The sequence below is a fragment of the Drosophila bipectinata genome, chromosome 2R (genome assembly GCF_030179905.1).
Source record: "Drosophila bipectinata strain 14024-0381.07 chromosome 2R, DbipHiC1v2, whole genome shotgun sequence".
Taxonomy (NCBI): Eukaryota; Metazoa; Arthropoda; class Insecta; order Diptera; family Drosophilidae; genus Drosophila; species Drosophila bipectinata.
The window spans coordinates 8554462-8578972 of record NC_091737.1 but is presented as its reverse complement, the minus strand read 5'-3'; the positions used below and the strand labels follow the sequence as shown (position 1 = coordinate 8578972).

The 24511-nt window shown below is 42.1% G+C and overlaps 5 protein-coding genes across 9 annotated transcripts in view; 2 read left to right on the top strand and 3 right to left on the bottom strand.

Annotated features, from left to right (window-relative positions):
• arr (low-density lipoprotein receptor-related protein 6) overlaps positions 1–13060 on the bottom strand; it is a 28408-nt gene extending 15348 nt beyond the window's left edge. The window contains exons 1-2 of one of the 3 annotated variants that reach the window (XM_070278907.1): positions 12942–13060; positions 11653–11998 (exon numbers count right to left, since the gene is read on the bottom strand). In XM_070278907.1, coding sequence (XP_070135008.1) covers positions 11653–11857 — 205 coding nt within the window. In that variant the 5' untranslated portion in view covers positions 11858–11998; positions 12942–13060. Of the gene's footprint in view, positions 1–11652; positions 11999–12754 lie in introns of all 3 variants that reach the window. The other 2 variants (XM_017235225.3, XM_070278906.1) reach the window with 2 other exon arrangements.
• LOC138926057 (uncharacterized) lies at positions 8421–9487 on the top strand. Its single transcript, XM_070278538.1, has 4 exons — positions 8421–8603; positions 8656–8843; positions 8899–9031; positions 9088–9487. Exons 1-4 carry the CDS (start codon positions 8477–8479, stop codon positions 9201–9203), a joined length of 564 nt encoding a protein of 187 aa, XP_070134639.1. The 5' UTR covers positions 8421–8476; the 3' UTR covers positions 9204–9487.
• Positions 13061–13773: 713 nt separating the features above from the next.
• cbc (crowded by cid) lies at positions 13774–15394 on the bottom strand. Its single transcript, XM_017235314.3, has 4 exons — positions 15200–15394; positions 14594–15146; positions 14031–14538; positions 13774–13970 (listed from the first exon to the last, which is right to left on the bottom strand). Exons 1-4 carry the CDS (start codon positions 15296–15298, stop codon positions 13853–13855), a joined length of 1278 nt encoding a protein of 425 aa, XP_017090803.2. The 5' UTR covers positions 15299–15394; the 3' UTR covers positions 13774–13852.
• A 37-nt stretch (positions 15395–15431) lies between these two features.
• cid (centromere identifier) lies at positions 15432–16551 on the top strand. The gene has a single exon (XM_017235318.3). The coding sequence runs from the start codon at positions 15541–15543 to the stop codon at positions 16417–16419; it is 879 nt and encodes a 292-aa protein (XP_017090807.2). The 5' UTR covers positions 15432–15540; the 3' UTR covers positions 16420–16551.
• Positions 16551–23681, bottom strand: bbc (choline/ethanolaminephosphotransferase 1 bbc). 3 transcript variants are annotated; one of them, XM_017235316.3, is made up of 6 exons: positions 22987–23681; positions 21183–21423; positions 20968–21126; positions 19369–19500; positions 17798–17956; positions 16551–17741 (listed from the first exon to the last, which is right to left on the bottom strand). In XM_017235316.3, exons 1-6 carry the CDS (start codon positions 23199–23201, stop codon positions 17397–17399), a joined length of 1251 nt encoding a protein of 416 aa, XP_017090805.2. In that variant the 5' UTR covers positions 23202–23681; the 3' UTR covers positions 16551–17396. The 3 variants fall into 3 exon arrangements, with proteins under 3 accessions (XP_017090805.2, XP_017090804.2, XP_017090806.2); XM_017235315.3 differs by lacking the exon at positions 19369–19500 and adding an exon at positions 20280–20411 and having other exon boundaries at positions 22987–23680; XM_017235317.3 differs by lacking the exon at positions 19369–19500 and adding an exon at positions 18643–18774 and having other exon boundaries at positions 22987–23680.
• Between the last annotated feature and the right edge of the window lie 830 nt (positions 23682–24511).

Here is a 24511-nt window from a genome sequence, read left to right as displayed (position 1 = left end):
CGTTAAAATTTTTCCAAGAATAACACAAAATATAAATTTATAACCTTTTTCCTATAGATTCCTCTACAATTTGGATTTTTAGATTTTTTTTTAGATTTTATTTGGTAAGTTACAAGTTGATATTTTGATATGATGGGTTCCGAAGTTTACCCATTTTCTAGAAGCTTAAGAATAGTTGAATCCATTTTCGTATTTTTCCATAAATAATTATTTCCACAATATTTTACAAACTTGAAACTATAATAGCTCATTAATTTGAATAAATAGTTTTTAAATTCCTTCCCTAATTCTTTTCTCAAGAAATCAAAAAAGAAGTGTCATTTCCCATCCAATTCAACCATATTCCCCCGATTGAGTTTCTCAAAATTTATAAAAGGGAGTCCTACTTTTATCGAAGAACCCCAAACCCCAACCCCGACAGCCATTATATGTGTATTTGGCTTTTTAAAAAAGCAACATCTACTGCAGCAATGTATGATGATTATTTATAGAAGCAAGTTCCGATGCAGTGGCTGGCCTGGTTTATAATTTAAGTTCAATATTGGGTTTGGAAGCGGCCGTATGTTAATGCAGATGATGGAGTTCCAGGCCAGACGCGTCGCTCCCTGACAAGCATACGAAATGAGGAAATGAGTAACAACCTCCGTCCATCCATCCATCCATCCATCCTCCAAGAAGTAGGCTGGTGGGCTGGCGTGGCGTGGCAGTGGAAGGCAACAAACAAATTGACATTCAATTAGTTGCCAGCCCAGCCAAGTCGGGCGTCCTCAAGTGGCGTTTCCCCCCCACACCCACATCTGAGCTGTCAGAGGCAAACATTTGTGCAAAAATAAAAATTTGTACACATGTCTGAACATTGTACATAAAAATCGACAAAAAAAAAAGAATCGACAACTACAAGTTGGAGTACCCAAGAGCCCTGGAAAAATGTTGCACGGCAGCTCAGCTCCGTTCCGTTCAGTTCAGGGGACTGGCAATTGAGACGAGGACTACTGACTACTCCACTTGTGGCCATTAGCACCGCACGGCAGATGGAATTGATTTATATTGAATTATTGAACTGCCAGCCGCGGCACAAGTATTTGCACACTGATTGAAGTGAATTGGAATTGAAATTTCCGAACTGCGCGCCACTACTGACATCAAGATTTACTTTTGGTTAATTGCCACATGCGGCCGGTCCAAAGTCTGGGCCATGTATGGAAATTGGCTGCTGGCTGACAGTTCTCTGCCGGCTGGTTATAAATTACAGCATAAATTATACCGCGACGGGCCAGGGTGTTGTAAAAGTAAATTGCCAGATCAGGAGGTGGAGGAGAGATGGCCAAGACAAGACCAAGACCAAGACCAGGCCAGGCCAAGACAAGCCAAGTCGCTGCAAACAAATCACTTTTGCAATTGGCCTCCAACCAGCCGGGACTTGGTTGGCCAAAAAGGATCCAAAGTGGGGTTACCTCGACTATCTGATACCAGGTACTCATGATTCTATAAAGAAATAAAATTATGTTGCATACTTTTAGGGGCTTTTTAGGAAGAAGCCAACAAGAAAAGGGGTATATCTTCTCAAAATATAGTCCGATTTGTCTGAAACTTGGAATAGATAGCCCTTCTAGTGATGCATACCTTCTCTTTTATACAACATACCCTTCATACCTTTGACTACCTCTTACAATGATGGTCAAGTCTTGCAAATTGATATTTTATTGCCATTTACTTTCCGAGTCCAGCACCTGGACGGACTGGACTCACGACGCAATTTATAAATCAATTCAAGATTTATGCTGTGGAGCTGAAGGAAAAGCCAGCCAGCCTCAAGACTAATTGCTCTGTCAGCACAAATAACTAATAAATATGTTAATACCTCTATGAATTTTTATTGCATTACTTTGTGGCTGCAAAATCCCATTTAAAGTTGGCCAAGTCGGGCCGATCTGAAATTTACAGCCATCGAGAGACAGTTTAGCATAACAATCCCTCGAAGTATCTAAACCTGGCTATCGAAATGGCTTTTCACATGCAAATAAAATGGCCAGCAACAATGTTCGCATTCAGTTGACAAATTTTAGCATTTTTAATGGAGTTTTGGGTGTTTCCATCGCCTATTCAACTGGTCAACTGGCCAACCCGGCCGTCTGATTTCATTTTAATTATTATACTCGCTTGTTACCCCCTACACGCTTTTATTTATACAAATTCTCAACGCCGGCCGTTGTCTGGCCGTCTTGTGTTTGGGTTTCGGGACAAAAGCCACACAAACAAGCTTTTGGACTCGGACTCGGACTCGGCCCGGCTTTGTTGGCCATATCGACCGTAAAAACAGCTTGTTGTGTGGCGAGTGCGGGACTGCCTCGAGGCGTTTGCCGGGCACAGCCCAAAAGAAACACAAATCCCAAAACCCAACTGGAGGTGGGGATTGGATTTGAACTCAGGTAGAATCCCCTTTCAGTGTTCCCAGTGTAGGCTCGTTAGCCATTCTGGGTCTCGAACAATTTCGGGCCGTAATCTCGATAATGATTATGTTGGCATTGTTGTTCTCGCAGCCTCTTGTCTGGCTGGCTGGCTTTGGTTTTGTTTTAAAGACTGGCTTGTAATCGGAGCTCTTCTCCGATAATAAAGTTGTCGTCTTTCGGTGTAAGATTTCTTTGGCAATACTCTACCGAATTTCGGGCTTACCAGCTAGCTCGTATATCACCATAATGAAGTTGGACACTAATGGCGCAAACGCAACAGGTTATTTACTGTCAGCTGATTTGTTTAAAGTTTCAGTTTTAAGCCGAAATTTAAAATTTGTAGTCGCAAAACGTGTTTTTCCTAGTGGCCTAGGCGCTCGTCTTGACACCTTCCTATGCATATTAACCGGCTTTGGGGCCATCCCATGCCTGTCACTGGAGGTGTCATAAGAAGAATTTATAAGCCACCACTCGGAGGATGATCTGAGGCAGTTTCTTGCTAAAAAAAAATCAATTACTGGCCATTCAATTGAACCGTAACGTTCCGGTTTCTTAACCAAAACAGAGCTGTCAACGGATGCCAAGTGGAAACGGAAACTTGTGGGAGCAGCCCCCCATCAACGCCAGTGCTGATGCCAGCTCCCCGTGTGGCAGGCATGAATGCAAAATTAGTCAAGCGCGCAACTGCATTTACCATGAAGGTGAGGCAAGGTGAGCCGAGCTGAGAGATACACTCGAAAACCCGCTAGCGAATTACAACAATTGGCAAGATCCTTTAGCTGAGACTTTGCTGGCCAGTGTAATTCAAAGTTATTACGCATACCAGAGGTAATGAGCTCAAGTCATGGAAATTGTTATCGCTTTTCTTGCTCTTGCTGCTGCTGCTGCAAATTGTTGAAAATTGCCCAGACTCTCCATACCAGACCAGACCAGACCACAACATGCCACAAACACACACATTCATACCTCCATATGGAAGCATATCTGGGTATTCATAAGCTTTTGTTGGTGCATGTAAGAATGACATGCCAATGAAGATGAATCGGTCTCGGTTATGGTTATGTGCCTCCAGAGCCGGAGCAATTTAGTACCTTAACACGTTACAAATAAATGTCATTATTAAGATGGCATGTCATGCCACATGAGTGGATATCTTTGTGGAAGGAAAGTGCAAAGAAGCGGATGCTGGGCTGGTATCGTAATTCCCTCGTTTGCTGTTAATTAGCATCCATGATGGGCACCATGAGAGGCCGAGCTGGAAATTAAACACAAACGGCGAACAATTTGTGTATCAACACATTAGAGAATGATTTGTTGCTGGTCTGGTGTTCTGGTGGCTCGGTGGCATTAGCCCTTTGGCTAATTTCGTGCAATATGCCATTGGCCTCCGGTTTGTAACAATTACAAATGCGGCTATTGATAGATTTACATTCACGCCCTCGTGGCAGCAACTTCAGTGATTTGTTTGTAAGCTGCTGGCTGCACAATTCCGGCACGGCACGGCATGGCACGGCACATGACACAAACAGTTTACAGAGGGCGAAAAATATGGCTATAAAAGGGGTTATATAGCTTTTCCAAAGTGGCTAACAATACCTCTTCAATACTAACAATACTTCCCCTTCGATAAAAAATCTTATTCTTTCTAAAAAAAAAAAAGCATTTTTTTTTTACTTTTATATAAAGATAAGTTTCTTGATCAGAATAAACGGTTTTAAGATAAGTTTTTATATATTTCCCTCATTTTAATGGCCATCATAAGTTATTATCTTGAATATATAGCTATAAAAGAGGTTATACAGCTTTCCCAAAGTGTCTAACAATACCCCATAGACATTTTCAACTCCCTTTCATAAAAAATCGAAAAGCTATATATTTTTTTGCGGTTTTATATATAAAATATAGGTGCCTGATCAGAATAAACGGTTTTAAGATTGAGATTTTATATATTTTCCTGCTTTTAATTTGGCATCGTAAGTCAATATCTTGAATATATAGCTATATAAGAGGTTATATTACTTTTCAAAGCATATACTACTTCATATTCTACTACTTCTACTTCACATCTACTACTACTTCTACTTCATACTCGGGTTCAACTCCCTTCTATAAAAAAATCGAAAATAAATATTTTTTTTGGGTATTTTTTTTGTGTTTTATTAGAATATAGTTGTCTGATGAGAAAACACGACTTTTAAATATTTTTTTATATATTTTTCTGCTTTTCATTTGCAATTCCAAGTCAATCTCTTGAAAAATAGAAGAATAGCCATAGAAGAGCTTTAAAAGCTTTTCCTATGTGTCTTCCAATATCTCATAAACGTGTTCCTCTCATTTCTATGAAAATCGGCAAAAAAAAGAATATGTTACATGGAATATTTATAAGATGTGCTATATGGAGTGTCTTTTATATGGAATATAGCTCCTAATGAAAAAAAAAAACATCTTAAACATGACCATTTATATATTTTCCTTATTTTAAAAGTCAATATCTTGAAAAATAGCACATTATAGTTGATACATCCTATGAAAACTATATGATATTGAGGTCGGATCTTCAAAAATTATCAAAAAATTATCAAATATTCAAAAAATAAATTAAATTAATCCAATTATTATCTGTCTAATAGCCTATCTGGGCTCTATGCTAGATTTTAACTCTCTAGCTTTGAAACTAAGCGAGTTATAGACTCAAAAATAAACAGAAATGCGGACAAACGGACACGCGGACAGGCGGACACGATGTATCTTTTGTTCCTCAGTGTCTTAAAGAAGTATACTTCCATTTCAAACATTAATCGAAGTTTATAAGGAAAAAACACTCTCTTAAACCTTAAAAACTATAACAAGTAAACAAAAATTCTCTCCATAAATACCCTTTTTTTCTATCAGTGCCATTTGTGTTTACATTATTGGAGGCTCACTTTGGCGTTGGCGGTGCAGTTTAATTTTGCACTGAGATTTTATATATGAATTTATGGGCGAGCGAGCGCTTAATAAACAATTTGCATTTGCCTTTAAATTTCTTAACAAAACCACAGAAACAGAAATGAGATACAAAAACAGAAGCAAGTTGCTTTCCAGTTAAATCTGGTATTTATTCCCTTTATCGAACTCTCGGCTTTGTCCATCAGAGGCCATTAAACAGAAAACATGAACGATCTATGTGATAAATTAGTTTTTGTGGTTCTGGCGGCCCCATCGGGTTCTCCGACCTATAACTAATGATTCTTGATGGACCAGAGATTGCTGGAATTTGATGGTATTGTGGTTTAATTTATTCTTTTTTTTTTTGAAGGACCTGCCTATATACTCGATAAATATTTAAACAGGGAAAAGTTAATTAAAAAATCAGCAAGGGCGGGTATTCAGGGCCAGGGCCACAAATCATCCAAAGTGTCACTTGAGTTATGGTGGAGAGAACCTCTCCGTGGATACCACTACCCAGAGCTGGTCTACTCGACAAATTAGTATGCACAACAGGTTAAAAATTGACAAACGCCGGGCCTTGGAAGCCAGCGGAAAAATGCCAAATATAGAGGGGTATAAAATAATAAAAGCCATAAATAAACTTTAAATTGGTTTCTTCTTTCTTTCTAGATACAGATACCAGAGATCGAAATAAATAAGCGGTCTGTGAAGGCCTGGAAGAAGGATCTGGCTGCGAACGAGCTGCGAATTAATGTTTCCTCTCAGCTGTATTAGATAACGAAACTGGAGAACCATCAGACCATATGGAGGACGAAAATCTTTCCTTCGAAAACCGAAACTCGGGAGCCAATGAGGCGAGATAGCTCTGACCGAATGGCCAAAAAGAACGGCAGTCAGAACAATTACATGAAAACAAAGAGCCCTCAAAAAGCCAAAACAAGCGAAAAAACGAAGAAAAACATCGAAAACCAAAAAAAGGCTACCAGTGTGTGTGTGTTTCTGGCCAGGTTTGTATAGTGTGGTGGAAGGCATGCTGGGTCTGGCCTCTAAATGACCGGCTTGGAAACCAGTCAGAGCTAAGGAGGAGCAGGAGGATGGCGGGGGAGCATTGGACCCCAAAAGGGTTCGGGTTCGAGTTCGAGTTTGGGTTTGGGCCTCGGTCCGGGTCTGGGCCTGGGTCTGGGCCTTAACGATGTGCATGTTTATGCGCTGCTCCGCTGCGTTGCAAGTAACGCACGAACGCGCAGACATTTAAAGTAGTGGCAGCAGCAACATCAACTCCAAACAGGAAGGTGGACACCAGAAACAACAACAACAATAACAATAACAAAAAGAGAAAATAAAGTGCGGCAAGGTGGCAGGGTTAGGGAGCTTGTTAGCAAGCGAGACATGCCCAAGATGCTCTCTAGCGATGGCACTTGGGCTCTAAGAAAACTATCGCCTTGAAAGAGACTATCGATCCAGATCACTATCGGCTATTAGAACACTATTGAATCTTAAAAAATTATTGCTTGTTAAAATAAATATATTAAACTTAAATATATAACAAGAATACTACGTAATATGTTCTTTCCTTCCATATAGTATTTCTGGTTTTGTATCCTATCTCTACTCAGAAAGTTAGTAATAGTTTTTATAAAACTATTGCCCCTTAAAACTAAAATGCTTAAAACGGAAACCCCAATACTGTATCTTTCTTTCTTATACTATCTCTAGTTAATGCCTCTAATCACTGCCTAGATAGTACCCACTAGTAGATAGTGATTGATTCTTGGAAAACTATCAAATCTTAAAAAACTTAAGACACTAAAATACAAAAAAAAACTACTCCAAGCAATATATTTTCCATCAATATAGTATTTCCGGTTAGATCCCTTACTATTTACTACTTAGATAGTGACTAATGACTCTTAGTCAACTATCAAAGGTTATAAAACTATTAAATCTTAGAAATTTATGGTCTTTTACAAATTCAAATATCTGTAAAACTAAAATATCCTCTCCTTCCATACTGATAAGATACTATACCATACAACACCCTCCTGATGTCGACTCTTTAAACAGTATTGCCTCTTAAAACTTAAAATATATAAAGGGAAACTCCAAGACTATATTCTTTTATTCTATAACTATCTACATAATACATCTACATCTACTAGTACATATGTTAGAATTTTGTATGTTACAATTTATACTACTACTTTGATAAAAACTATCGACTTTTAGAAAACCTTTGAATCTCTTCTCGATTTCCCTCTCTTCTCAACGCTTATCGAAACCTATGGAATGTTAAAAATATTTGGTCTTTTAAAATCTAAAATATATAAAAACAAATCCCTAAACTATATCCTTTCATTCCATATACTATTTAAAATTTCACAGAATTTTTATTAATACATTGTTTACTGATAAAGACTATTCTTAGAAAACTATCAACTCTTAGAAAACTATTCTCTGTTATAATCTCCTCTCGACTCTTATCGAATTCTACAAATATATGGCCTATTAAAAAAGATGTAAATAAAAAAAAAACTCCAAACTATGTCTTTTTTTACTATAAATTATCTCAGGGTTAAAAATTTCAGCACTACTTAGATAGTCGCTATTGCTTTTTTAGGAAACTATACTTAGAACTACATAGATAGGGTTATTGCTTTAAAAAAAATAACTATCGACTATTATCGATAATTATCGACTCTTAAAAAACGATTGGTTTTTAAGTAAATAAATACAAGGAAAAGTCCCATCTGTATACTTTCCTTCCACAAAACCATAAGAACCACCTCCCATCTCAAATTGAAGCAGAGTCTCCTTGTTATTCTTTCAGTTTCTCGTCCAATTCGTTAGTTGGCCAAAACCAATGGCTACGTTAAGTGGCCTGGTCCACACAGATACACACGGACACTGGCAGATGGACAAACAGGGTTGCCTGCGCGCCTCTAGATATGCAAATTGCATAAAAACTTAATTACTTGCTGACATGTTTGGGGTCTCTAAATGGGAAACTAAAGGGTTAAATTATATCCTTGATATAGTCTAGATTACATTACAAATACTGTCACAATATAGTTTATTGAAATAAATTAAAAATAGTAATGAAAACATGCTGTTTCTACTTTCCACTTCAAAGGGGTGTCTTCTTCATAGCCTGCTTCTATATAGGAGCGGATATCTTCCGGCTATTCTTCCACTTGATGGTCCTATACTTTCCCTTTGATTTTGGTAATTATTTAAAATAACTCCTCTTTGGATTATACCTCTAATTATATCTTAGTTCGTGCCTGGTACATCCCTCAACATGTAAGGATCAGAAGGAGCCAGGTGGTGTTCCAGCGCTATGAGGACGATGTTCATGAATTGGTCTCCAAAACGATGTACGGCAATCCCGCCCAGATAATAATCATCCTATGCCTAGACCTTGTGACGGATTGCTTTTTAATTGTTGGAACTAAGTATATAAATGTGAGGAGACTACTTAGTTCCTTAGATTAGATCTCTAATTCTCAGTTCTGGTTAGTTAGGAGTAGTTGCTGTGGGACTCTGGTTACTGAAGGCGGTGTTCGTGTGCATAGTCTATGCAGTGGTGGTCCTGGCATTAGCCTTCGTTTACATGCGCTTGGTCCTCACGATGATTTTCTTTTTAATACTCGGCAAGTAACTAACTAATCCTTAACTTAAATCTAACTAATCTTTAACTATTTTTCAGCCATGGAGGTATACTTCGTAGTGGTTGTGGGTGCCATGTTCGAGTATTTGCGTCGCCGGAAGAATCGCAATGAGGGAAGCGACGGGTACGAGGATGTTGACGAGACCATCGTTTAGGACTGAAGATAACCAGTAGCTGGAGGGAGGAGGAATGCCTTTAGACTATCGATTCATCCTCTGCATCCCTGTTGCAATTAACATTTGTGGAACACACGTAATTACAAGATTACGATAAGTGATAAACGTGTGGCAGGAGGATTAAAAAGCAGTCGGACGGGTCTCTCGGGGTCCAGTTGGATATTTGCATAAGCAGACCGCGATGGGGAATGGTATTTAGCTCTACCTCTAGAGACTTTGATTACGCAGATACACAGGGAGAAGGTTTAAGGATTAAAATTTAAAAAAAAATCTAAAAGAATTGTCTATTAAATAAGGTCTCTAGTTTGTAATATTACCATATTTCAAGCAATTTATTTTCCTGTGCAACTGCCACATCCACATCCAGAGGTCAGTGCCAGGTCAGGCCTACTCACCCACACAAATCAACGCAGTTGCAGATACAGATGATGATGATGATGTTGCATGCCACACAGTGACCACACCACAACATTATTGTTTAAATTGCAAAGTGATACATGTGTGTATCCGGAGCGGGAGTTTGCCTTTGGTTTTAGCCGTTTGCATAGGGAATGTGTGTGTGTGTGTGTGTGGCCGGGTGGCCGAATGATTGGGTTAGTTAAAGCCCAATTGTGTTTGCCATGCATTTGGATGTTTGCCATTGAAGGCTTTAAAGGGCAGTAGATGTATCGAGAGAGAGTGAGGTATCATCCCTTGTTGTGGGCAACACTCCACTATTAAATAATCGCCTGGACAAATCTAGAATGGTGTCCAAGGGCCAAAACCTGACAAGCATTCCAAACCAATGTCGGATACGGGGACCCACGTACATAAATGAAATCAAAATCAATGTCAACAACAGCGAAATGTCGAGTGTCCCGAGGGAAGGATTCGGGCGAGGAGCGTCAAAGGCAGGACTTGCCTTTGAAGTACTCCCATTACTACTAAACTGGCGTACTACGGCGTAGTAAATAGAAGCTAAAGCAAATAGCGCATGGCTCTGACAGGCGAGGAGGACGAGGTGGCCAGGCAATCCCCCTTTGCACGTACACGGAATGACAGCGAAAAAAAAAACCAGCAGCGTCAGTAGCTGCAAAAAAGGACATGCTCCAAAGGCCAGGGGGGGGAGTGGTGGGGTAGCACTTTGTGAGCGCGTCAAAGTGTTAAAGAAAGTAAGCACACACACCCGTTAGTACGCCTACACAGAGAAATGTTTAAGGACTAACCCCATAGAGTATCCTAGACTTCAAGGATATTGCAGATCATAGGCCTCCAGTCTCCACATCCAAGACCAAGTCCAAGACCAAGTCATCCTCTCTGAATATCATATTTTGGAAACCCAATTATATTCTCAGTGTACTCTGTGCTGGCAAGGAAGCTGCAGATTTTTTTCAACCGAGCTTTGTGTACATATTTGATGCGCTTTTTTCTCCCAGTCCCGAGTCCTGCCTCCTGAATCCCGAGTCCTGCGTCCTGCTCGACAAATTTAAGTTTTGGGTTTCCTTTTCGGGGCGGCACTTGCTTTGAGCCGCCTTCTGGATGGAGTGCACACCAGATCCCGACTCTATCCAAGCTCCAGGAGGAGGAGGAGAAGGAGGAGGAGGCTTATCTTTTTGCCAAACACTCGAGAGCCTGCACATTTTTTGGGGCTTAACGATGTTCGTTGGGGCCTTTGTCCATTTGCCATTACCATATTGACTTGACCTGACCCTTGGCCAGGGATGGGTGGGGGGCAGGACTGGGTCAATGCTTTGTGCATTTGAAATTTTCCGGCAATTACCGGGGACCTCTTGCGATATTATAACTGCTGAATTATTAGTGAGCTCTGGTACTTTTTCAGCTCATTAGCGTCGCATCTACGCGGAAAAGTGTTTTTGGGGTTTGGGGTTGCAAGGCGCAAGAGAGGGGGTGGTGGGCCGGGGGGGAGGACACTAAATTATGCGCAGTGCAATCAAGTTGAGTGCGTACTACAGTCTAAATAAGTAGTAGTTGTTTATTCATAAAAGCATCGTGCCGAGAAATTGTCGGCCCAAAGGCTTTGACAAAAAAAAAAACACGAGAAAAGGGCTTAAAGGAAAGCGACAAACGCTGCAGGGGGGTGGGGGAGGGAAGGCACAAAAGTGCAGTTAAAACCACATAAACAAATGGTGGAGAGAGGGGGAAGGAAAGAAGCTAGACACTGAGAAAAATTATAAAAAAAAGTAGGGGGATATCTTAGTTTTAGCTTAGTCTCCAGTAGGGTCTTAGCAGTCTTAGCCTTTCGGTAGGACTTTTAAGCCACAAGCTTATGTCTTTTAAGTTTCTTTCAGTGTAGGTCCCTCTCCCCTCTCCTTTTATCTCTCTCCCTGTATTAATGAACTTGTCACAATTGCATCCTTTTGCCATCAAAGGACCTTTTGGAGCCTAAAATGCAATATTTGAAAGTGCGCTTTGTATTTCCAATACTCACCGTTCTTGTACTGCCAACTGGCCGAGATGCCGCAGGAAATCAGTAGAAAGCCGATCGCCAAGTGCCGCCACGGCCTCCATGCCACGGCCCTGCTATAATTTGAGCATTTTCTCGTCAGATTTGTCGATTTTGTCACATTTGTTGCTTTTAATTGGCACAGTTGAGGTTCGATTTCGGCCGACTCGGTCTGTGGCTCGAGAGCCATCTTATTTTGGCCACAATCTCGGGAATTCTAAGACATTTGGCGCTAACGTTGGAAGAGGGCAGGTGACGCGGACCGATATCTTTAACGATATATATATATATATGTCTATTGTGTTAAGCGCACATAATTCACTAGAAAATACTGCAAGGTAAAAATAAAAAAAATGAGATAAGAATTAAAAAGTTAAACACTTGTCTTTGAAATACTCTTTTATTTTAAAGGCTTTTAAATTTTTGTAATTAATTTTCTTTAATTTTCAAGTTCAAATTAAAGTTTTCTTTTGCTGGGCAGTGTGTGTGTGCGATCGGTGTGTGTGGCTGTGTTGTTGTTGCCGTTAAGTAGCGAGTGATAAGCAATTGTGCAACTGTATGGAGGAGGGTGACTACTCCGCCAACGCCTCCCAGCCCAGCCCAGCTCAGTTCAACCCCCCTTCCAGCCCACCTGGTTGCTAAATTGGAATACTGTAAACGATAAGGTGGCACAACGGACTTGGTAATTAATGTTCCTTTCCGCTTCTGGCGACGCAACAAGCCGGCGATTGGCGGTGGCAGTGGCGGTGGCGGTGGCAGTGGCAGTGCTGCAACCCCGAAAGAAAAAAAAAAAAAGGCGCTCGCTGCACTTTCCACTGGAAGCGCAACTGTGACCGACGACGTCTACAACCAAAACAAATGCCGCTGGAAAAATTAAACAACAACAACAACAAAAGCAACAGACACAACACAGGTACACACATAAACACACACACACACACATTAAAGAATCACACGCACACAAACACACACGTCTTTCGGGCAGGCCGTAAATTTAGATGCCCCGAACTCGGGAATCGTATGGAATTACTCTACGCCAGCCAGCCGCCGTACTCTTGTTTTGTTTTTAGAACCATTTTAAACACACATTTACACATTTACGCCTCGCATGCTGCACAACAAACCCGAAAAACACGCCAAATCCGCGTTATTGCCCGCTCAAAATGCTCTTCTGGAGCCCGCTCGGTCGCAGCTTGTTGTTTAGTGCACGCGATTCGGCCCGGGAGTAGCCATTTTGTTGTAAATTGGTAAATATTTGTAAATATTTGATTTACTTTTCACACATTACTCGCGTTCCGTACGTTGCGTTGCGTTGCGTCCGAACCAGTGTTGTCATGTGGGTGGAAGACAAAAAACAAACGTCTCAGCCAGTGTCGGAAACAGTCCTTTGTAGCGTTGCCAGAACATTTGACATTAAAAAGTTTTTCAACACTGAACGATTTTAGTATTAAGGTTGATGTCTTCGCTTTAACTAAAATAATATTTTTCAAATAAATTAAGTATGAAATATGAAAAAAGGAGGAGCATTTCTCACCAATTTAAGTCCTTTCTAAAGTCATTAATAAGCCAGTGATGCAACATTCATTCAAGTAAATATTACTTTTTGGTATTTTTTATTTGAAAAACTATCTATGCAGTAACAGCCCCTAAAAATTGTGGGTTTTAAATTAAACTACCTACTTTGACCGTTTTATGTTGCAAATATCATTGTGTTCCTTTTACTTTTTCATTTATTGGCCATTTGAAACAAAATTATTAACGGTTTGCTGCAATGGAAGATCTAACAGCCGCTTTCGGCGTTGCCACCTTATCCAGCGGAAATGCAACACATTTTTAAATATATTTAGCTCTTTATTTATTTAAAGTTATAAATTCTCAATTAGAATCACATACAGTTTTTAATAAACACCCACAAAAGGTGAGGGTCGCTTAAATAGAATTTATTGAAAAAACAGTAGGTCTCCTGGAAGAATCATACTTTTCAAAATGTAGCCAATCTTATTCCGAAAATCGGTTTAAATGACCTTATATTCTTATCATTTTCTCAAAAAGTATGTTTTTGTAATATTTATCCTAGTTTTCTTTCATTTGTAGTATTTCCGTTGGTAGAATTTTTGTCTAACTTCAAATAAAATCTTTAATTAAAATAATAAATTTAAAGTACAATTAAGTTTCTTTTTAAACACTATGTGTGGTTGTCCATAAATTGCAGCTCCGACCACAAAAGCAGGGAATTCGGGGGCAGAGGTCGTGGCTGGGGCGAAAGAACCATGACAGCTTGTCTCTCCATGTCCACCTCGGTTCTATGGATTCGATAATTAATTATTAAATTAAGAAATCATCTTAAATCAGTTTAAACTTACACGCAACAAAATCCAGCTACATTGGAGCCAATCACATCATCCTCCACTGTTTCTGCAAAGCTTAGAGCCAGGATATGGTGGATGAGGGCGGGCGTGGGTGTAACAGCCACCACTTTGGTCTTGTTGTCTTCGGCCTTCATGCCGATGGGCATGCAGGAATCTGGCAGAGGGGGAGCTCCAATCTTGTAAAGCCGCAGGTCCTGGAACTTTACCTCGAAGCTGAACGGATAAAATGGGGCCCGTGGATTGCCGTAAAAGTACTCTTTCATTCGCAGATCCCGCGACTCGTGCCTCAGCTCCTTGCTGCGCTCAACGACACCCCCGCTTTTCGGCAGCAAGACCACATTGACGCCCTGGGGTACGTCCCTTAAAAGCTCATTATAGAGACGTTCCTGATCCAGAACAAAGATGGCACAGGCCCCATAGGCCTGGGCAGCATGCAGGAGATGGGCATAACCGGAGCCCTTAACCCACCCGCAGGTGTTGATAATGATGCCAGAGCTTTTTGCTAGAAAATATGGACTTTAAAATGAAAAGTTTATAGAAAACCTAATAAAACTCACTTCGTTTATTGCTATTCATCGACTGCAGGGTAACATCAGCCATTTTAGAGACGACCGAGTTGTAAAGTACACTGTTGCCGCTGGGCGATTTGTGTCCAAAGTGGTAGACAAGCGGCGCTGTCTTTGGAAATCCATCTTCTACACTAGCTGGCCGCTCGATGAGAATAGTGGCCACGTTTCCCGATATAGCGATGGCGCCCTGGCCCACGTCCAAGTCGGCATAGAGCGGTCGACGGCCCACACGAACCGCATAGTTAAGTAAAATGCGACATAAGGTGCTCTTTCCCACGTCCATGGGTCCGACGACCATGGCCACTGGGCCACGTTGGTCCTTATCCTCGGCTTCTGTCCGGAATTGCTCCAGGGCCGCATGGCAATTTAAGTACTGGATCATTGGAGTCTCCTTGGATATGTAGCAGACATCCATTTTGCCCGAAACGTGGAGCACGCATCCCTGATATGTGAAAATGGCCACTTTGGCGCCCACGCCGAACTCGTACTTCTTTTTCTTCACCAGCTCCGTGCCAAAGAGCTCAGCAAATCCGTTGACCAACTAAAAAAGATCATTTATAACAATTTGGTCTTTTATTTTGGAATGAAACGTACAGTGACCAAAACTTTGGCATCCCTTTGTTCGATCTCGAAGCGCAGCTCAGAGTCTGACTCCAGAGTGTAATCCTTGCCATGACTGGGTTCCTCCGACATTTCTGCGTGTTAAAACCGTGTTTTTGTTTTCAATTTCACAAGACTGCAATTTGGCCAATGTAAACAATTCACTAGTGTTGCGAAATTTTCACTAATCAGCTGGAGGGATAGTGTTAGGGACGCGTTAAAGCATAACTTTGGGATCTGGTCACACTTGCAGAAAAAGCGGGACGCGTCGAATTGAAATTTTTCGGTTGGAGATCTTGAGGATTTATTTTTTACCAGCCAATTAGAAAACAAAAATGCGACCCCCATCAAAGCGAGGAGGCGGCCAGCGTTCCACAGCTCCACAGCCCTCACGAGAAGATACCGCATCCCAGAACTCTGATGATGAAAGTGCGTTCCGCTCGCCTGAACCCGAAGACGCTACAGACTACGGCTTGGAGTTCACGACCAGTCGACTAAACTTACAGGATGTCAGCAATCGTCGTTGCTCAACGCTGCGCAAAAACACTTCAGCTAGTCGCGGGAGAGTGGGCGCCAATCAAAGCACCTCCGAGGAGGAGGAAGATGAGAATGAAGAAAATCTGTCTCCGTCAACTAGATCGCGAACGGCCCAGGGAAGAATTGCTGCACAATCGTCTCAAGAAAGTTCAGAAGCACAGTCGCCGCGGCGGCGGCCGGGACCTCAAACACCTCAGAGGAGACCCGCTGCCCAATCACCCCAGAGGAGAGCCGCTGCCCAGTCACCTCAGAGGAGAGCCGCTGCCCAGTCACCTCAGAGGAGACCCGCTGCCCAGTCACCCCAGAGAAGACCAGCGGCCCAACCGCTTCAACGGAACGCTCAAACATCCGGAGCCACTCGGCGAAAAAGGACCACCCCTTTGAGCCGGGCCGCAAGAATGGAGAGAGAGATTAACAAGCTGCAGCAGTTCACCGGCAATCTGATACCCAAGCTACCATTTTCGCGTCTTGTGAGGGAACTGCTTTACTCGCAAGGAAGCCAAATGTTCAAAATCTCCACCGGAGCCCTAGAGGCGTTGCAATCCTCATCGGAGATTTACTTGACGCAGCGGTTGCAGGACGCTTACTACCTGACCCTGCATCGTGGGCGCGTGACCTTGGATGTGAGGGACATGGTGTTGATGGGCTATATCTGCGAGAACCTGCGACGAAACTAGGATATCAGAACTATAAGCCATTGAATTTGCATATATGTATATGTAGTTAAGTTTTTTCCATTTCCCTGTATTATGTTACCTTTAATGTTCAAAGATGGCCAGTTTGTAATAAAAGATTCTCGTTAAAATGTATGTATTTATCAAACAATTAGTTTAGATCTCTTTATTCTGCAGTTTTGTCTCCATTTGCGTCTTGTACAACATAAAACATAATTCATAATAGTTTAACTATAAAGTTTGTCGGGCGAGCTAGAAGGATGCGTAGTCGCACTAGACTTGTGGCCCTAGTCAGGATAGGTAATGCGCTTTTTGAAATGAGTCACCATTAAGAATGTCGCGGCTAACAAACGCCCGATGAGTAGCGAACTAAGCACTAGATAGATAGTAACACCAACTAATAAACAGCTCTCTTGCTGTCTGTCTTTCGAAGGGACTCGTTTCAGCCAATAAGTCTTTGAACTTAAACATAAGTTGAGCTTCCTAGCGCCAGAAACGTATTTGCTATTGTCGGGCCTAACTCTGATTTTGGCATTTTGCAAAAGTTTAAACTAGCGCAGTAAAAATACTGCCATCTAGACTTATTACAACTTACACAGGTGTACAAAATATATTTATGTGTATATATGTTAGCCATTTAATTGATATCGGAGTTGTATCATTTTCATTGTTGTTGTTCTGTTGTATACCCCTCCTCCCTGCAGCCCTGGCCATCATCGTGTTTGCTACAACAGGTGTGTAGGAATCTAAATCTTAAAACGAAAAAGCAATCCGTTGCTCTCTTCGTCCTCTAGGGTTTTTCAATAATTTGTGGTTGCTTTCTTCATTGACGGTGAATTTTGTTGGGTTGTGTTAACAGTTTTGTATTTCTTGCGCTCCGCCTGCTCCTCCAGCTTCTCCTTCAGCTCCTCCAGCGAGTATCCCCCATTTCTAACGACGTTAAAGTGTAAAAGAAGGTTCTAATTAAAGTAGTGGGAAACCTAGTGCGGTTTGCTCTTCGACTTTCGATGGGCGGTGCCGCCGTTCTTGTCCGCACTGCTCCCCAAGTTGCTCTGACTGCTCACGGAGGCGGTGACCGGATGGGACGGAGCGGCTCCCTTGGGCGTGTACGGTATGCGGAAGAGATCGATGCGCAGGTGCTGGCATATCTCGAGGCATACCTGGGCACAGTAGCGCAGCAGATCCTGTGTGCCCCAGGCCAGGGAGAACCACAGCACCCAGATCTCAGGCACGATGCAGTTGAAGTACTGATTGAGGAACAGCATCCCAGGCCCAAGCATCGACCAGTCCAGATAGCCCATCTCCGACTTTGTCATGTGTGCGATCTACGAAGAGAGTAAGCTTTAGAAGAGGAAATGAATAATCATCAATATCGACTTACCACCAACTTGTTGGTGACCTTTGCGGCCACCATGCCGAAGGCCATGATGTACACCGAAGCGTGCTCCGTGAAGATGTTCTGCGGCGACTTCTGGGCAATCATCAGAGCTGGCAGCACCACCAAGGTCAGGGGTATGCTGGGCGACAGCACACTAGTTCCCTACACACGCACACACACGAGGAGAATACGGATTAGTCGGGGTTCACTGGGTCCAGTTGCAACCTTGCAAAGTGTCGCCGTTTGGCGGCAATGTGCTCTTTGGACTTTGAACTCAATACGGTTGGGGGGTCAATTACGGTGCAGCACGGCACATTTTGCAAAGGTCACAACTTTCGGGTGCACAGAGAAGAGAGGAGGAGAGAGAACAAAAATTCTTTTGGCTTTTGGTGTTTTAGGGTTCAGCCGGTTCCCCACCAGAGCCAGCTCTGGGGGGGAAGGGGCCTTTGGTTTATTACATGTTTTATTTACATGGTCTAGCGCTATATTGGGCGGGTGTGTGGGTGGGTTTTCGGGTGTGGACTGGTTTCAAAATGCATATGTAGGTTTATAAAAAGCCAATTACCAGACAAGTACATGCCAAGCCAAAAAAAGTAACAAAAAAGCATTCTTACAAGCTAGACTGGATTAATTACAACAACCATAGGACGTGCACATGGCATTACTGAAGGTGAAACAAAGGCAACGTGTTGGGCTCTCAGATCTCTCAGCTCTCATGCTACTGAAGCCGATCTACAGTGCCGATCTTAAAACCATAAATTTTCTTATTAAATATTAAAGACTAGTTTTGAAAACGCACTGCACACCAGGACAAGGACAAGAGTATCTCGGTGGGAGTTGATTCTTACAGCAACCGATGATCCGTTCTTGCCACAACCCTCGGTCAGGATGCACTTCGAGTAGCGCAGGGCTAGAATCGAATCGACTCCACAGGCCACATAAATTGGCAAAAATCGAGTCTCGCAGTCGAAGTACGGTAGCTGGTGATGTCAAAGTTTATTTTGGAATGTGATATTATTGTGTGGATTAATGTATTTTCAAAACGAAAAGAAAAGAATAGCGCGCATTATAATTTTAATTAATTTTAATCAATCAAGTGCGGCTTTAAAACTTATAAGATCTAAGCTCTAAAGTTGCCAAATACTTATATTATAAAATACTTAAAATGAGCTTGGGGATGCAGTTAGAAATTAAGATAAAAACCATAATGCCTCCCTCATCCATTGAGTGATTAAATTAAAAACTAAACCCATAAGTTAAGGATAGTAGTACCCAAGCAGCCGCATGCTTAGTTAGATTAAGTAAATTATGGTAGTTAGAGAGGCCCAAACCAAATTCCAGAGCCCTTCACCGAACTGCAAACCAAAGTCAAATCCAAGGCAAAAATTAAATGCAAAACCGATGGATTAGTAGATAAACCAAGGACTATTATTAGGATGTTATGGCTTCCCAGCGCTACTGAGTTAGTTAGTCTGGTAAGTTTTGTATTTTTAATCATTTCTCTTATATAGTTATTATTTGTTTTTTGGACAAGATTTCGTCTCGTTTGTAAGAGAGAAGGGTGCAATGCTTACAGCAACTGAGGAGCCGTTTTTGCCACTGCCGCCTTCAGTAAACATTTTTAAGAAATTGATTATATTCAATGTATAACCGAATGTGATAGCTATTAATATTGTATAATTCCATGAAAGGCCCACGATTGGTATCTAGTAAAGATGAGAGATTGCAAGAAAACATCATAATTTAGAATATTCGACTACATTCAGAGGGATGGATATAACAATTTTGGAAAAAGAGGTGCGATGGGTGCTCAGAACACCTGTACTCTGTACTGTGAACACCCCTCGACCACGTACTTACGATCTATCCTTAGGAGAATACATAATAAGAATAGGATTACTGGTAGTGTTAAATAGATAACTCCAATACCGGAAGTAGACAGTAGACATATATAGTATATAGAGAGTATATATAGAACTAAAATCGAATTTAAACTGGACATTGGACAGGGCAATACATAGATCACTAGTAATTAACTTAAATATCGCATTCAGCAGCCTCCAATAATCGTGGGTTATTGTCTGTGGGTGTGTGCTTTCCAGGCATGCTCGCGTCTTTCCTTTTTTTTAATTTTAAATTTTAAGTTTTTCAGTAAATAAGAAAGCATTAAGTTAAGCAGCTGGGCCGTTCAAACCAAAGACACATGAACAAGAATAAAAAACGGCACAAATTAAATAGGCAAGCATTGTTTTTAGGGGGTTAAAGAATGGGATAGAGGGGGTTAAGGGGGTTATCCTCACGCCACGCACCTTCCTCGAAAATCAGCTCAGGACTGGCCAGCAAATGGAGGGGAATACTGCTAGAGATTCCATTTAATCTTTTCTTTTTTTTATGGAGGAGCCAAAATAGTTTTTGTTGTGTGTCTGTGTGGTGTGTGTTTTGTGTATTGGGTGTGTGTGTTCTGTGTGTGTGTTTTAAGACTTACAGCAACTGTCGAGCCGTTCTTGCCAACACCACCGGCTTTAATGACGGAAAAGACATAAGTTAGGGAGAGGAGACCGCACACAATGGTCGTGAATGCCGGCCCATACCAAAGCTCTATACTGCCAATGCCGATCTGCGTGTGTTTGTTGGTTGAGTGTGTGTGGATGTGGTGTTGTTTGTTTGTTTGTTTGTTTGTTAAGTGTTTTTAGAGCGGCACAACATTGTTTCGGCAGGTTTGTTTGCAAGGAGCGCGTGCAGTACGCATTTAAGTACATAGAAGTAGAAGTTATTAGACATTACCATTACTAACATGGGGGTTACATTATCATAAGAACTTATAGCAGACATATACCTAGATATATGTCTCTAAATCGAGCGACGAGTTGCGTGTTCCCTAAAATAACCTAACTTCCTCCCTGGTTGGGGTTTCCATGCTGAATAAATTATAAATAAATTGGACTTGAAGCTGAACTCAATACGAAAGCTGTTTCTTCCAAAAAACACTAATGGAACTCGACTAGAACAGAACTTATGAGTGCCGAGCTTAATCCTAAGCATCCTATAACGAAACGCCAACTCTAAACTCTAAAATATAAACGTAACATTAACAGAATCTTAAATTACTCTTAAAAATATACAAAAAAAAATTAAAGAGACTCTGCAATGTTCTCCGTCGGAGCCACTCCTACCTTGGTTAGCCAGAACTCGGGACCCAGCACAGCCGACACCAGGTGAATGGCTATAATGGAGAACTGAGCCTCTGTCACATCGATGCGCCCGAAGCGCATCGTTCCGGACACGTAGGTCTGCCAATGGGCGCAGTAGAACAGGGCTATAGCACAGAAGCACTGAAAGAAACGCCACAATATTTAAAAGGTCTCTGGTGGGAAAGGAGGCCACTTACCTGGAAGAACAGCCAGTTGGGGTAGTGCCCCAGCTGGCAGGATATACAGGCTGACAGAGCCACGAACACGGTGGATATCGAGTCGCAGCCATGGTCGAATAGCTCTCCCAGGGGCGACGAGGTGTTCGTCCGACGCGCCTGCTTCCCATCGATGGAGTCCAGGCTCTGGTAGATGAACAATCCCAGAGCGCACAGCAGACAGGTCCAGCGCGGAGGTGGCTCCACGCCATTTGGACTGTAGCTGAAAGAGGAATAGGTGAAATCCAGGGGTTACTAGGGGTTCTAATGAATGAATAAAGTCCAAGATTTGTTCAAGAAGATGATAAGAAAGCTGACCCTTGTTGATAACCCAGAGTCTAGCTCTCTCTAGAAGATAAAAGATGAACCAATTACTCAAGACCCTTCCCCCCCGCTATGAACAACAACTGACGTCATTAAACATAATATCGCCTGATGAGCAAAGTTCCCAACTTGGCAGCTGCTAGCCAAGCGTAAGTGCTCCGATAAGCACTTCGTAGTGTCTTTCCGAAAATCAGCTGATGTTGCGGTTCCGGGTTGGGATTTTGGAGCACGACGGCTGGGGATCTGCCCTAACTAGTAACGGCAAGCGATTCCAGCTGAATCATCAGCCAAGAGTGACAATAAGCTGTATATCGAGTCCCCCCACTGACCTAGACAGCTGAGTATTTGGGCAAAAAAAAAAAAAAAGAGCCAGAAATGCAAACAAAAGTGGAATATTAATGCGGGGAGTGCAAATAAAAACCGGTCCGCTCATATGGCGGGCTTTTGTGAATGAACCTACAGATCCTATACTATGCCATGCCTATATGTACTCTTTTTTTGGCTAAAAATAAAGCAAGCCAGACACGTGAGCAGCCACGAAGGTGAATCACTGGCCAGAGAGTGGCATTTGATTGACACGAGAACGTTCCTTCTCAAGCAATTATCTCGAGCTCGACCAATTGTGGCATCTCGACATGCCCCAAAAAAGCAATAATTCATAGTTGAGGCTGGTTGCCCCCTTAAGGGAAGACTCTTCTAGAACTAGACTTGCTAGAATTTCACGCCCCAGCCAGATATAAGCTGTTCATGGCCTAGAAAATTATCAATTCAAGGTTTTCTCTTCGCAGCCAGAGTGAAAGTTATGCCTCTAAAAATAGTTCCTGTAATTACAGAATGTAGTTTCGGTTAAGAGAAACTTCTAGCCGGCCGGACTTTAGTTGGGAGACCCATAAAAATCAATTAGAAATGCAAATTGTCATTCTAATTCAATCAAAGGTATACGCCGGGCCACTGTGAAATCCCCAATTGAATGGCAAACAATTGGAAAATGGAAATATGCCCCCGTGGGGTTAACTTGTTTGAACCGAAAGGTGCAATGTCTCCCTGGAATCCATTCCTTTAGAGCCCACCTGGGTATCGGGTGATTGCCAACTCTTCTGATCCAATCCGATCAAATCCGACAGCCTTTGTTTATTTACTTATCGTCTAAAGTTGCCTCCCGTCCCTAGACGGAGGCAATGCGTCACAAGACGACTAAGACGACGACGACGACAAGCGGCGATGATTGCGATTACTTATATTTCGCGCAGTTCTGCGAGTGTAATGGGGGAAAAAGTGGCGAGACGCCCTCGCTATCTTATCGCTGGCATAGTTTATGTCCAAGTACTTGAAAGGGGGGTCCGAGGCACATATATATATCAGTGTATGGGTATCCGGTCCACCTCGCCACCCATCCATTAGCTAGTTAATTATGAAACGATTCAAGCTGGTCGCCTGATCTGGGACCGGTATGTAGGCTTACCAGATTAATATCAGTGTCGTCACCACATTGAGGATGAGGCCCACGATGGTGATGAGATTGGGGGCCAGCCAGAGCGGCGTCTGGGCCACCAGCCAGTTCCACCACGGCTGCAGCAGCGGATCGAGCAGCGAGGCGCTGAAGCAGGAGTACTTGTGTTCGCTCAGCTTTCGCAGCTGCTGGGCGCTGAGGATGTGCTTGTCCCGGTAGACCATCATAACGTTTTGGGCTGTCACGCAGCTAAGGGCAGCAGCGACTGCGACTAATGTGCGAATCCGATGCCAAATCGGTATCCGAATCCCAGGGTGCCTGTCGCACGCGCTTTTCACTTTCCTCTGACCTAGCGCTTTTCCCTGGCGCGCATTTGTGTACGTGTTCCTTGTGAGTGTGTGTCTTGTTGTTGTTGTTGTTGCTGTGCTTGTGTGTATGTGTATGTGTGTGTTTGTGTGCCTTGGATTTTCTTTTCTTTCAGCGCCTTTTTCCTCACGTGGAGCTTAATACTGGCCAAAGTAAGGATACCACCGAATCACTTTGCTGAACACTTGATTGCGGGTGGTAACGGGGGTATCTTATCGCGATTGCCGACAGCGTGCTTGTATATTTACTTAGCAAAATTAACTTATTGGACCGAGCAGCAGCGCTGTGCTTATTTCTAATCGACTAGTGCCGCTGTTCAACACTGGCCGGGCCACGTTGTTGATTACTGGCAGTTGTAATCGATAACACAGCCTACTTCGGTCATACTTTTAAAGTAATCGGTTTTTCAGCACCCTTGGCGCTATTCTGGCAATGCTCCTCCCGTTAAACCCGCCAAAATGATCAAATTTAAATTTATTTATATTATAGTTTATTAAATAAATCAGTTTTTGTTTTTGCTTAAAAAACTAGGTCCTCAACTTAACATATGTATCGTATGCAATGTTTCATTTGTGTATTCGCTTGTCAGTTAATATCTAAACCTTGTCATTTTGCCTGCTTTATTGTTACGATTAGAATTTAAGTTTTAATATGCGGCTACTACTGGTTCTGGGCCGAGAAATGTTCGCCTACGCCTGCAAAATATGCTCAAAAAGTACAAAACTGTCGCGCGTCCAGCTGCTGCCCGGTAAATTGTGGCTTATGTAAACTATGGCCTATCAAAAGTTATTTTTGATGTGTTCTTTTCATGAGGCATCGTCGTCGTCGTCGTCTTCGTCACTAGTTTGGTGGATATTAGGAAAATTTATAATTATATGGTTCGATATACGTGTATATATATAGATTAAAAAAATAGGCTTAAAATTTTTCGTTTTCTTTTTTTTTGTTTCGTATAAATTATTTTATATTGGCAACTCTCATTACATTTGTTAATGCGTATTATTAGTTATGTAGTTGAAAAATGCTTAGATGTGCAACTACTGCAGTTTCGCTGTCTTCGCGCACCAGTTGTGATGAAACATAGGGTTATTACACAGCTCTCAACCAATTCTAAATAGTAGTAGTTCTAATTTATAGCACAAAGTGTATGATATTAGCAGCCGGTTCCAAC

What these genes read in the sequence shown, in the direction of transcription:
- LOC138926057 (XM_070278538.1), top strand. Translation starts at nt 8,477, where the DNA reads ATGAAAACATGCTGTTTCTACTTTCCACTTCAAAGGGGTGTCTTCTTC. An exon ending in TTGGAACTAAGTATATAAAT is followed by an intron (nt 8,844 to 8,898) that starts GTGAGGAGACTA and finishes AGTTCTGGTTAG; the next exon opens with TTAGGAGTAGTTGCTGTGGG. An exon ending in GATTTTCTTTTTAATACTCG is followed by an intron (nt 9,032 to 9,087) that starts GCAAGTAACTAA and finishes ACTATTTTTCAG; the next exon opens with CCATGGAGGTATACTTCGTA.
- bbc (XM_017235316.3), bottom strand. Translation starts at nt 23,201, where the DNA reads ATGATGGTCTACCGGGACAAGCACATCCTCAGCGCCCAGCAGCTGCGA. An exon ending in CCAACTGGCTGTTCTTCCAG is followed by an intron (nt 21,127 to 21,182) that starts GTAAGTGGCCTC and finishes CGTTTCTTTCAG; the next exon opens with TGCTTCTGTGCTATAGCCCT. An exon ending in AAAACGGCTCCTCAGTTGCT is followed by an intron (nt 17,957 to 19,368) that starts GTAAGCATTGCA and finishes GTGCGTGTGTAG; the next exon opens with GGAACTAGTGTGCTGTCGCC.
- cbc (XM_017235314.3), bottom strand. Translation starts at nt 15,298, where the DNA reads ATGTCGGAGGAACCCAGTCATGGCAAGGATTACACTCTGGAGTCAGAC. An exon ending in ATGCCAAAGTTTTGGTCACT is followed by an intron (nt 15,147 to 15,199) that starts GTACGTTTCATT and finishes GATCTTTTTTAG; the next exon opens with TTGGTCAACGGATTTGCTGA. An exon ending in GATGAATAGCAATAAACGAA is followed by an intron (nt 14,539 to 14,593) that starts GTGAGTTTTATT and finishes CATATTTTCTAG; the next exon opens with CAAAAAGCTCTGGCATCATT.
- cid (XM_017235318.3), top strand. Translation starts at nt 15,541, where the DNA reads ATGCGACCCCCATCAAAGCGAGGAGGCGGCCAGCGTTCCACAGCTCCA.